Source organism: Mesoplodon bidens (assembly GCF_964165515.1).
Source record: "Mesoplodon bidens genome assembly, chromosome: 6".
NCBI lineage: Eukaryota > Metazoa > Chordata > Mammalia > Artiodactyla > Ziphiidae > Mesoplodon > Mesoplodon bidens.
The window spans coordinates 1,873,348-1,885,830 of NC_138162.1; the positions used below are offsets into that span (position 1 = coordinate 1,873,348).

Consider the following 12,483-nt stretch of genomic DNA (forward strand, 5'->3'; position numbering starts at 1 on the left):
ACCCCTTTCCTACCAGTGTCTCTGGATCCTGGGTTCCAGATTCAGTGCCTCCCTGCACTCCTCAGAGTCCCTGTGCCTGCTGTACCCCCTGCCCAGACCGCAGCTGCCCCGGGTACGCGCTCCTGCTTGCCCCTCACTTCCTGCAGGTCTTTGCTCAAATGCCCCCTTACGGTTTTCCTTGCCTGCCTGCCCCCAGACCCGTTACCCTTTCACCACCTCATGTCCTACACACGCGGTCCCATTCTCCGCTAGACCTCAGCTCCCTGGCGGGACAATGGGGCGGGCCGGGATTTGTGTTTTGTTCTCTGCTGTGAGCCAGAGTGAGGCTCATGCCTGCACAGGAATAAGTGTTTGTGAATGACAGGCTGAGTCCTCTGAGCTTTCGTCGCTTGATAACCTGGCTTAGGATGCTGGGTGAAGTGGAGGTTGGCAGCACCTTAAAAACCGCTGGAGGCTGGGAGCAGTTGTGACCTTCACTCCCAGGGCCCCTTACTCATGGGAAACCATTTCTTCCTGCTGTCCTCCAGGCCTTGGGTCCCTGGACCCTGGCGTTTGGCACAGGAGTGAGTCGCCCTGTCTTAGTTTGGCTGTGAGGTCTTCAGAAGCATCACTTACACAGGAGGTTTCACGGTGTTATTATAATTATTAGCCCGATACAGGCCCTGTGGTGGTGACTTTGTCAGGACTAAGCCAGCCCCTTTTGGAGGATGTGCCTGAGGCCCGTCCCCATGGCTACTCTCAGCGGTGAGGACGCTGCAGTTTGTCTCGGGTGTCCAGACGCCCACCTTCCCTGGACCAGGCCCTGGAGACCATGGCTAGAGCCCACTCGGGGCGCGCCCGGGAACAGGTGATCCTGGCAGACTCCACGCGCTGCAGGAGGAGGGGGTTTCCTTGGCCTCCAGTGCTGCGGGGGGAGGGGTATTCCGGAGGCGGCTCTCCGGGTGGGGTCCCCGGGCTCCCAGCCCCCTATGGTAGGAGGCGACCCAGGCTCTTTGGGTTACTTGTGAGGGGGGTCTCTAGGCACCGAGGGCCGCTATGGGGGGAGGCGCCCCCGGCCTCCCCGCGCTGCGCTCCGGGAGGGGGAACCCCCGGGGCTGTTGTGGGGTGCAGGGTCGCGGTCGGCCTGCACAGGCGCTCGGCCCGTCGGGCGGCGGCTGGGGGCCAGTGGTCCGGACAACCCAATGCCGGGGAGGCGGTGGCCCGGCCCAGACAAAGAGATGCTGCGGGAGCCGCCGGGGCCTGTCCGCCCGCGCCGCCCGCGCCGCGCGCGGCCCCGCGCCCGCGCCCGCGGAAAAGGAACGGGCCTCGGGCGGCACCCACTGCGCCTGCGGAAGGGGGCGGGGCGAGGGCGGGCCGGCGCCCACTGCGCCTGCGGAAGGGGGCGGGGCGGGCGCGGGCTGGAGCCTCGGCCACTGCGCCTGCGCCGGCCTCGGCGGCGCGCGCGCTCCCGCCGCTTGGCCGCCTCCTTAGCCACCGCCACCGCCGCCTCCGGCTCCGCGCACGCGCCCCCAGCCCCGGCCCGAGGCCTCGGCCCGCGCCCCCTGGCTCGCCGCCCCCCGGCCCCGCGGGCCCCGGCTCGGCCGCGCAGCATGCAGCAGCAACACCCGCGGCGGCGGCGACGGCGGCGGCTCTGAGGTGAGGCGGTGGGGGCGCGGGCCGGGCGGCGGCGCGGGGCGGGGGGCGCGGGCGGTCGGTGCCCCGCGGCCCCACGCGGGTCCCGGGCGCGGCGAGGGGCGCGGCGCCTTTGTCCCGCCGGGTCCGGCGCGGCTGGCGCTGCAGCGGCCCTTTTGTGTGCAGATGGTGGACGCGGGCGGCTGCCCGACCGGGGAGGGCTGGAGGAGGATGGAGGCCGCGCCCGACGGCGCCGTGGACATCGTGCCGCTGGACCGCTACGACCCGGCGCGGGCCAAGATCGCCGCCAACCTGCAGTGGATCTGCGCCAAGGCCTATGGCCGAGGTGGGCCGGGGGCGCGGGGGAGGGGCCGTGCCTTTGTGCAGTGTCCCCCGCGTGCGGGGCGCGGAGGCGCGGGCTGGCCCGGTGTGCTCTGCGCTCGCGTCGGGGGGCGCGCGGGTCCTGCAGGTGCGGCCAGGGATCGGCGCTCCCCTGCGCTCGCGGGCGGAACCTCTCCTGTTCGGGCGGGTCGGGCGGGAGTCCAGGGCAGAAACCCTGGACCCCGGCCGGCCTTTCTCGATTCTTACCAGATGTCAGGTTTGGAATTCCCTAACGAGCATTCCTTTTAAATGGGTAGGGTTTCATTCGAATCATTACCTTCGGTTAATTCCTGTTTCGAAGAACTAGATAACCTTGTTATTGGTCAGGCCCTAATATGTTTAGTGGATTAAGACGCTCCGATTTCCAGCTCTTGGAATCTTACAGACCAAGTGATTCTCCTGATTGCTTGGCTCCGAAAGCTGTCTTTGATTAATTTCAGGTGCTTCGTTTCAGGTACAAAATTGAGTGCCGTGTAATCTTTAAATTTGAAGCATTTGTTTAAAAATTGCCTCTATTCTGGTGAAAACGTTCCTGTTTGTAGAGTGAGACGGAACTGGAGAGAGAATCGTTTCAGAAGAGAGTCTGGTTGACTGGTTGTGAAAACTTGCTGAGCGGGCGTTTCCCGGTGACAGGATCTCACCGGTTGGAGTGGCCTGTGCTATGGATGGACTCGTCATGAGGATAAACACGCCCTGCAAGTCCTAGGGATTAAATGCAGCGCCTCATTTTAAGTTGGTTTTATAGCGTGCAAGGAGCGTTTCCCCCTTTACTTTGTAGTTTTCTGTGTTACAGTTCTTTTTTATACTTCCACCAAGCTTTATCCAGTTCCGCGTAGTGTGGTGGGGGAACAGTGATTTTGGGAAAATACAGAATTGATGAGAAGCACGTATGAAGTTTTAGAGTTAGGGACAGTGAACGAGTCATCCCAGAGCGGCCACTCAGGTATGACGGTTGAGCTTCGCAGGGCAGTGTGTGGTTGTCCCAGCTCCGTGGCCTCCCCTTACACCCACCTCAGGTCTCGTGTTGGCCGTTGGTTTGCTTTCCTTTATATTTCAGCACATTTGTTTACATCGCTAAACTCTTGCGGTTTAGTTTTACGGGTTTCTGCACCTGTCATAGCGACCGCTTTTTTCTCATCAGGTTCTTGGATTCTTCCTCGCTTCCTCCCATCTTCCCCGCCTTGCTTTTCCATTGCTGTGTAGTATTTCACAGGAAGCCCGTTCACCGCTCCTGGGCGCTGGCTGGGTCCCAGTTCTCTGCGCTTGAGCACAGTGCGTTCTTGGGCATGGCTCTTCGGGCACATGTGCAAAGTTTCACTCCTGTGTGTATTTTTAAGATTTTTGCATATGGAGGTGGCTAAGGTTCTGGTACTGAATGCTATACAGACACAGATGCTTTTAAAAAGCCCTCTCGTTGTTTGCTTTCCAACTTCTTAAGCTTAGTGAATGCATTTTTATCTTGTTGCATTTAGCTTTGGCATTCAGCATGGGATTTGTCAGCTCTCTGGCAATAAATATGCATCTCTTTCAGTGTCACTGTTGGATTAGTCGGGTTTTATTTCCAGTACCAAGTCACTCTTTAATACTTGTTGACTCTTCAGATAACTAATTCAAAAGCTGATATTAAAATTGGCTTTAAAGTTTTGAAATGACTGAAGGTGTGTATTTATAGAACAGAACGTGGGCAGGAGCTGCAGGAGACTGGAGGCTGTCTGAGGCTCTAAGACTGGGCTGCACGTTGCCCATCCCTTGGCTGGGCTGTGCTCATCAAACTGATCTCAGGAGGTCTGCTTTCCAGTTATGTTTGCAAAATGAGAATGCTTTTCCATTCTGTACCTTGCTTCAGGAAGGGAAGCTGGTGTATTTTTTTTTTTTCTAACTGAGAACTGCTCTTTAAATTTACAAATTTGGGTGATCCCAGTTCACATGACTGAGAACACTCGCCTGGGCTCAGCTGAAGTGATTTCTTCTATTTAGTTGGCGTGGGGGTCGCAGCCTGGGTGGGAGCTTCCCTGCTGCCCAGCGTGGGGTGCTGTCTTTCAGGAGACAGGGTGGGGAGGGGGTTTTGTTCGGATAGTGTGGATCTTTCCCCTCCAGAACTCTTCCTAATCCAGGGGCCTATTCTTTGTTCCGTCTTCTGGACGTCTCCATGTGCGTCTCCAGCTAGCTTTCAGTTAATTAGACATGGCAGTTTCAGTCTGCGTGCTTTAGTTGTAAATCAGCTTTTGGTGGGGATGATGGTGGAAGTGGCTTAAATCTTTACTTGTTACACAATTGTTCATTAAGTAGCTCAATGAAACCCAACACTGTTTGTATAGGAACGGAAAGCATGCGGACACTCCAGGGCTAGGTGCTCTGAGGCTGCCTTGTTTTGCGTTTGCCTTTTGGGACTCTCTCTGTGTCCCCAAGGCCACCGTCTGCCATTTGGAGTAAGTGGGGAGGCTCAGGAGAGCTCACCCTTGGCCAGGCCTGGAGGTGGCATATGGTTATGCAGAAACGTTTTCTCCAGTTTTCTGCATCTGGTGCCACAGCCAAGAACTGTGGGCCGGCTTGTGCTTTTATTTTTAGATTCTTCTCCTCTTTTTTGGGTTAACTCTTGTTTCATGGACAGTGTTTTAATTATTTCTTCAGAAATAATATATTGGATATATGGAAAGTTGTTCACTTAAAAGTGTCAGTAAGAAGTAGTAGGACCTGCTCAGCTGGAATATTTTTGTGACGTCCTTTTGGGTGAAAGTTGTAGTTAATTGGTAAAGTTTAAAGGTGTGACTTGGACGTTTATTTTACAGAATAGAGTGCTGGACTGGAGCTACTGCATTCCTGGCTTTTGATTTTAGTCCATGACCTTAGGAAACCTAAAGGTATTTGGGCCTTGGTTTCAGGGACAGTGGGGGAGTAATAGCTTTTGTTATCTCCCAAAGACAATGTTGAAAAAGTGACCCAGGGAAAGTACTAGAAGGCACTCGGCTACTTGCAAGTGTGTTGCTGTGTAGCTCAGTGGTGGTCATTTCGTCCTCTGAGGAGCCCTGGAAACCAAGTTGCAACTCACCACGAGCCGAGCTGCCCTGAACCACGCCAGACTGGCCCGTAGGGGCCACCAGGGTCACCCTTCCCTTTTTACCAACAGTCAGCTGGGATTGAGAGGGGCCACAGGGCTGTCCAGAGCCCACTGCTAGTGAGGGGTTGACACTCTTGTCCTTCCACAATCTTGTTAATTAAACCGCTGATTTGGAAACCACGTTGTGGGAAGGGAAATCTGTGCAGCCATTGGCAGGGTATTTGTAACCAAGCCGCTGCCAGCTGTCTCATTACTTAGACCACAAGGACAGCTCGGGCTCTCTGTTTGCTTAATTGATATTAGGAGCAAAATGCCTTCGTTGTCAACTTCAGGGGGTCACCACCTTCCTTTGTTGTCTGATGTTTGGCTAAAAGGGAGCACGTGCTCAGCACTCCTCTCCTGGCCCAGAACTGGAAGTGAAATCCGCCGCTGCTCTCGCCCCTGGACCAGCGGGGGCACAGTGGCTGCTTGAGGCCCTCATACGTAAGCATGTGGGCAAGTTTTTTTTTTTTTTTTTTTGCGGTACGCGGGCCTCTCACTGTTGTGGCCTCTCCCATTGCGGAGCACAGGCTCCGGACGCGCAGGCTCAGCGGCCATGGCTCGCGGGCCCAGCCGCTCTGCGGCATGTGGGATCTTCCCGGACCGGGGCATGATCCCACGTCCCCTGCATCGGCAGGCGGACTCTCAACCACTGCGCCACCAGGGGAGCCCCCGGGCAAGTTTTTTGGATGTGATGATTTGCTCAGATTATTGGTTATTGAGTTAGATTTTATATTTTAATAGTCTTTTGTTTATAGCACGGGATTTGAGTGCTGCTTAGTTAGGAGCTTACAGAGCAGCCTGGGTGCACCTGCTCGGTGGTCCCAGGTACTGTGGCAGTCAGGTCGCTGGCTGACATTGTGGCCTGACCTTCCCCTCGGCTTGGGTATGCCGAGAACCTCCTGGTGTCTGTGAGGTCAGGGGTTATGGTTGTCCCATTTAATGCCATGTCTGCAGGACAGTCAGTGCTCACATACTTGTCAGGTTGGTGATAGAGTTGGAAATGCCTTTGAAACAGGTGGAATAGAAAGATTTCTGTCCTGGTGGCTGTACGTGGATGAATTTTCATTTCTAAAGCTATAACAGTTTGTACAAGTTCCCTTTCCTGTCCTGATGCCACAAATTAAATATTAGCCAAGGAATGTAAATCTGTCTTTAAGTTCAGACTGTCCCAATCCTTTGAATCTGAGCGACCCTCAAAAGGGTCGGCCACGGTTGTGCTTTAGGATGTTAAATTTGTGTAAGTATTCTTACAAAAAGCCCTTACTATTTTCTTTATATTACATTTATCCTCCTAATAGCTTATAGGCTTCTCCTGCTATTGATTTTTTGGTGGCTGTATCACCATTATATGTACCAGTCTCCTTTTTTACTTCCTACTTCAACTGTTGAAAAACTCAGATTGCTATCATTTTTCATCTAATCACAAGGTGACCAGGATGGAGCCAATATTACATTCATTCAGCCAGTAACAGCTGTCATGTGCATAATTGTGTTTTGCACTACAGGAAGTGCAAGGGGGGAAGTTGTATGATGTTATCTCTTTAGTTGCTTAAAAGTCACATGAATTATTGACATATACAAAGGAAAATGAAATAATGCAAGGACTGAAAAATGGCAGCATGGCATTAGTCCACGAGCTGTCTTGAGGTAGAATATGGAACTGTCAGGTGGGCACACAGGGACCAGGGCTTCAGGGGGCAGTGGTCGCTGTGGGAGGGCTGCCTGGGGAGGCTCCGTGGGGAGACAGGCTTTGAAGGGTGGCTGATATTTAGAACCCCACCCCCAAGAGTAGAGCGGAGCGTACCTGGCAGGTTCCGTGCAGAGGAAGAAGAGTTCTTGGGCCCTGAGTCGATTAAGCTTGTTGTGACAGAGGATTTGTGGACCGAAATAGTAGGTGATTAGTTTGGAAAACAGTGAGGGCCAGACTGTTCACGGTGTTGCAGGCTGGCTAGCGATCTCTTTCACGATGTATGCCTCGGAAGGTTTTTGCGTAGGGTGGCGATGGGATGAGAGGCAGCCTGGCAAGATTCTTCTAGCAGCTTGGAGTGGGAGGAGGCTGTAGTTAGTGGAGTAGCCAGGAGCTCGACTCGTTCAGGCCGCTGTAACAAGGTATCATGGACTGGGTGGCTTAAGAACAACAGACATTCACGTCTCATGATTTTGGAGGGTGGAAGTTCAAGATCAAGGTGTGCCGGTAGATTCGGTGTCTGGTGAGAGCCTGCCTGCTTCCTGATTTGTAGACGGCCGTCTTCTCGCTGTGCCCTCGTGGCAGAAAGGGCGAGGGAGCTTCATTATATGCGCTCAGATCCCATTCGTGAGGGCTCCACCCTCATGACCTAATTGCCTTCCCAAAGCCCCATCTCCTCATACCTTCTTCACCTTGGGGGTTAGGTTCCATTACGTGAATTTTGGGGGACACACACATTAAGGCCATTGCAGAGCCGATGTCGCTTTGGCTTGAAGAACCAAGGTCCTGGCCAGTTTGTCGGCCGTGGGAATTAGAAAGGTAGGTTGAGCCAGCAGATACTAGGAAAGCAGAGTCGTCGAGCCTGGGCTGGTGATGAGGTGGGATGGCAGGTGGGCGAGCACGGGGAAGGGTCAGCTGGGGGGCTGCCTGGAGCCTGTGGTGCCCTTGATGGGAATATTTATAGTCTTTATTCCCTGGAGCTCCCCTACTTTCCTGGTTTTGTTGCCACATAGAGAGAGGTGATCTTTGAGTTTTATTTCTGTCTCTGATTTCTTTCGTGTTCCCTCGCCTAGCCCTCTCTTATCGTTCATGCTGACTAGTTCACTTAAATATCCCTCAGTCACTGTCCTCCAGTTATTTCAAACTCAGGCAAAAGTAAACTTGAATCAGTTCAGCTGAACATTATGTTGTGACCTGTGGGGTCCTCAGCGTGCTTCTCAGGGCTCACGGAGTGCTGGCCGTGGCCTTGCAAACATAGACCTGTGATGCAAGGCCAAGGAGACTACTGCCTGAGAGACGAGCAAGTGCTCTGGCAGAACGGGTAAGGGAGGGTGAGAAACTCCCCTGAGGGAATCTGGAATGTTCCATTCAAGAAAGTAAAGCTGAGTGTGCGGCTCAGGTGGGTAAGCACCAAGTGAAGGTAAGGGAACAGAGAACCAGGACAAGGAAGGCAGGGAGAGTGCTGCATCCTCCAGGCTAAGGGAAAGCTTAGCGCTCTAGTTGGGATGGAATGTGAATTTAGCTACTGCAGAGTTGAGATGAATGTAAGATGAATGTAGATTGGACAGAATGCCGAGGGCCAGGCCTTGGAATGCCTGGAATGGCTGATAATTTGGGGGTTTTTGTTGTATGTGAATTGGGGAGCCATTGAAGATTTCTCAGGGGGGAAGAGATGTATTAAACCTTGGCTTTTTAGAGAAGTCTCTGTAGGATGGGTTAAAGCCCATTGTTGGGTATACAGTGAAGAATTTTATTTTGCACCTTTGAGAAAACGAACTTCATTGAGATGTACTTTACATACAATAAAATGCACACGTTTTTAAGAGTATAGTTTGATGAGTTTAAACAAATGTATACACCCCTGTGCACAGGGCCACAATCAAGGTAAGGCCTTTTCATCACCTCCAAGGGTTTCCTTGAGCCCCTGCAGTCAGTCCCCGCCCGTAGCCTCACTGATCTGCTCCGGTCACTGTAGATTAGGTTGGTCCTTCTAGAGTATCATATGCCTCTAGTCATGCATCAGGTATTCTTTGTCTGGCTTCCTTTACTTATTAGTATTTTAGAGACCCATCCATGTGTATAGACCTTTTTGCTTAGGCCTGGTAATAGTCTTCATTGTTTGGCTACCCACATTTTACCTACTTTTTTTTTTAAATTTATTTATTCATTCATTTATTTTGGCTGCGTTGGGTCTTAGTTGTGGCACGCGGGACCTTCGTTATGGCATGCGGGATCTTTTTTAGTTGCGGCATGCAGACTTCTTAGTTGCGCTTTTAAAAATATTTATTTATTTATTTAATACTTATTCAGTTGTTGATGGATACTCGGATTGCTTCCAGTTTTGTCTACTATGCATAAAGCTGCTGTGAACATTCATGAATATTCAGGTCTGTGTGGGCATGTGTTTTCATTTGTCTTGGGTAAATACCTGGCCATGGAGTTACTGGGTCATATAAGTGTGTTTAACCGCTCGGTTGTTTTCCAAAGTAGCTGTGTCATTTTTTATTTCCACCAGCAAAGTGTGGCATGAGAGTTGCAGTTGCTCTGTATCCTTGCCAACACATGGCATTGTCAGTCTTTTAAATAGTAGCCATTCAAGTGGGTGGGCTGTGATAACTCATTGTGGTTTGGGTATGCATTTCCCTGCTGACTAATGATGATGAGCTTTTTTTTTATTTTAATAAATTTATTTATTTGTGTTTTGGCTGCATTTGGTCTTCGTTGCTGCACATGGGCTTTCTCTAGTTGTGGCGAGCGGGGGCTACTCTTTGTTGCAGTGCATGGGCTTCTCCTTGTGGTGGCTTCTCTTGTTTCAGAGCACGGGCTCTACGCGCGTGGGCTTCAGTAGTTGTGGCTAGTGGGCTCTAGAGCTCAGGCTCAGTAGTTGTGGCGCACGGGCTTAGTTGCTCCCTGGCACGTGGGATCTTCCCGGACCAGGGATCGAACTCGTGTCCCCTGTATTGGCAGGCGGATTCTTAACCACTGCGCCACCAGGGAAGTCCCGGGGCTTGGATTATTGATTTGAGATCTATCCTCTTTTCTAGTGTAAGCATTTAGTGCTATAAATTTTCCACACGGTACTGCCTTAGCCGCATCCCACATATGTTGATATGTTGTATTTTCGTTCAGTTCTGTGTATTTCTCTTTATTTCCTTTGGTACTTCCTATTTGATTCATGAATTATTTAAAAGTGTGATTTCCAGTTGTTGAGATTTTCCCGTTTGTGTTTTAGGTATTATTTCTAGTCTGGTTCCATTATGGTAGGATAGCATACTCTGTGTGATTTCTGTTCTTTTAAACCTGTTGAGGTTTGTTTTATGGCCCAGGATAAGGTCTGTTTTGGTGAATGTTCTGTGGGCACTTGAAGGAAGGTGTTTTCTGTTGCCGGGTGGACTGTTCTACACAGGTCAGTTAGATTCTGTTTAGTGGTTGTGTCGTTCAGATCTTTCTCCTTGTTGATTTTATGTCTGGCAATCCTGTCAGTTCTGATAGGTGATGTTTAAGTCCCTCACTATGCTTGTAGTGTCTATTTCTCTTTACAGCTCTGTCCTTTTTTTTTTTTTTTAATGAGTTCTGAGGCTCTGTACTTTGGTGCATACACATCTAGGGTTGTAAAGTCTTCTTGGTGGATTGACCCCTTTACTGTTACGTAATGTCTCACTTTGTCTCTAGTAATTTTCTTTCTACTTTATCAGATATTAATATAGCTATTCCTGTTTTTTTTTAAACAATATTTGCCTGGTATAGCCTTCTCTATCCCTTTACTTTCAGTCTACCTACATTGTTGAATATGAAGTAAGCTGCTTATAAACCACATATAGTTGTGTTGTGTTTTTTAATCTGCTCTGCCAATCTCTGTCTTTTACTTGGTGTATTTAGAGTATTTACATTTAATGTAATTGTTACTGCTTAAGTCTGACATTACTTATTTATTCTGTTTGTTTTCTGTTGTTCCTGGTTTTGTTTTGTTTTTTGGGGCCTTCTTGTGGATTACTTGACTATTTTTTAGGATTCCATCTTGATTTATTTATCTCATTTTGGGGTATATCTGTATAGCTGTCTTAGTGATTGTTCTGGGTATTACAGTATACATATGTGACTTCCAACAGTTGACAGGTATTGTTGGTATTGTTTTATCATTTTGAGTGAGGTGTGGAAACCTTTTTTCCATTTAGGTTCCTTTGCTCTCCCCACTTTTATTTCTTTCTTTCTTTCTTTCTTTCTTTTTTTTTTGCGGTATATGGGCCTCTCACTGTTGTGGCCTCTCCCGTTGTGGAGCACAGGCTCCGGACGCACAGGCCCAGCGGCCATGGCTCACAGGCCCAGCCGCTCCGCGGCATGTGGGATCCTCCCAGACCGGGGCACGAACCCATTTCCCCTGCATCGGCAGGCGGACTCTCAACCACTGCGCCACCAGGGAAGCCCTCTCCCCACTTTTAAATACTACCATTGTCTTGAGTACCTGAAGGTGTTGTAGATTTGTTTGTCATCAGATATAATTTAGAAAACTCAGGAGAAGGATAGTCTATTGTATTTACACTTATTACCCATTTCTTTACATTATTTTTTCTTCCTGCTTCTCCAAGATTCCTTTTTTAAAAAAAATCATTTTCACAGTTCCCTTTTTAAAAAAATTTATTAAAATTTTTTTTTGCTGTGTTGGGTTTTCGTTGCTGTGTGCGGGCTTTCTCTAGTTGCAGCGAGCGGGGGCTACTCTTCGTCGTGGTGCACAGGCTTCTCATTGCGGTGGCTTCTCTTGTGGGGCATGGGCTCTAGGCGCGCAGGATTCAGTAGTTGTGGCACGCGGGCTCAGTAGTTGTGGCTCACAGGCTCTAGAGCACAGACTCAGTAGTTGTGGTGTATGAGCTTAGTTGTTCCATGGCATGTGGAATCTTCCTGGACCAGGGCTTGAACCCGTGTCTCCTGCATTGGCAGGCGGATTCTTTTTTTTTTTTTTTTTTGCGGTACTCTGTCCTCTCACTGCTGTGGCCTCTCCCGCTGCGGAGCACAGGCTCCGGACGCGCAGGCTCAGCGGCCATGGCTCATGGGCCCAGCTGCTCCACGGCATGTGGGATCTTCCCGGACTGGGGCAGGAACCTGTGTCCCCTGCATTGGCAGGTGGACTCTCAACCACTGCGCCACCAGGGAAGCCCCACAGGCGGATTCTTTTTTTTTTTTTTTTTTTTTTTTTTTGCATTACGTGGGCCTCTCACTGTTGTGGCCTCTCCCGTTGCGGAGCACAGGCTCCGGACGCGCAGGCTCAGCGGCCATGGCTCACGGGCCCAGCTGCTCCGTGGCATGTGGGATCCTCCCGGACCGGGGCACGAACCCGTGTCCCCCGCATCGGTAGGCGGACTCGCAACCACTGCGCCACCAGGGAAGCCCCACAGGCGGATTCTTAACCGCTGTGCTACCAGGGAAGACCTTATTTTTTTTTTTTAAATCATTTTCTTTCTATTTGGAGAATTTCCTTTAGCCTCTTCTAAGGTTTTCTAGAGACAGTTTTTTTTTCCCTAAGTTTTCTTTTGTCTGAGAATGTCTTTATTTCTCCTTCATTCCTTGAGGATAGTTTTGCCAGATATGGAATCTGGTTGACAGTTCTTTTCCTCAAGCATTTGTAATGTGTGCCACTTCCCCCTGGCCTCTGTGGCTCAGAGGAGAAACCCACTGTCAGTTGAGTTGGTGTTCCCTTTTCCTTCACGTG

The 12,483-nt window shown here is 50.7% G+C and overlaps 1 protein-coding gene across 7 annotated transcripts in view; it reads left to right on the forward strand.

Annotated features, from left to right (window-relative positions):
* The first annotated feature begins 761 nt into the window (after window positions 1-761).
* CAMSAP1 (calmodulin regulated spectrin associated protein 1) overlaps window positions 762-12,483 on the forward strand; it is a 56,951-nt gene continuing 45,229 nt past the window's right edge. For 4 of the 7 annotated variants that reach the window (XM_081237293.1, XM_081237296.1, XM_081237297.1 and 1 more), the window contains exons 1-2: window positions 763-847; window positions 1,798-1,957. In XM_081237293.1, coding sequence (XP_081093419.1) covers window positions 812-847; window positions 1,798-1,957 — 196 coding nt within the window. In that variant the 5' untranslated portion in view covers window positions 763-811. Of the gene's footprint in view, window positions 848-1,484; window positions 1,636-1,797; window positions 1,958-12,483 lie in introns of those variants that run through there. The other 3 variants (XM_081237292.1, XM_081237298.1, XM_081237295.1) reach the window with 3 other exon arrangements.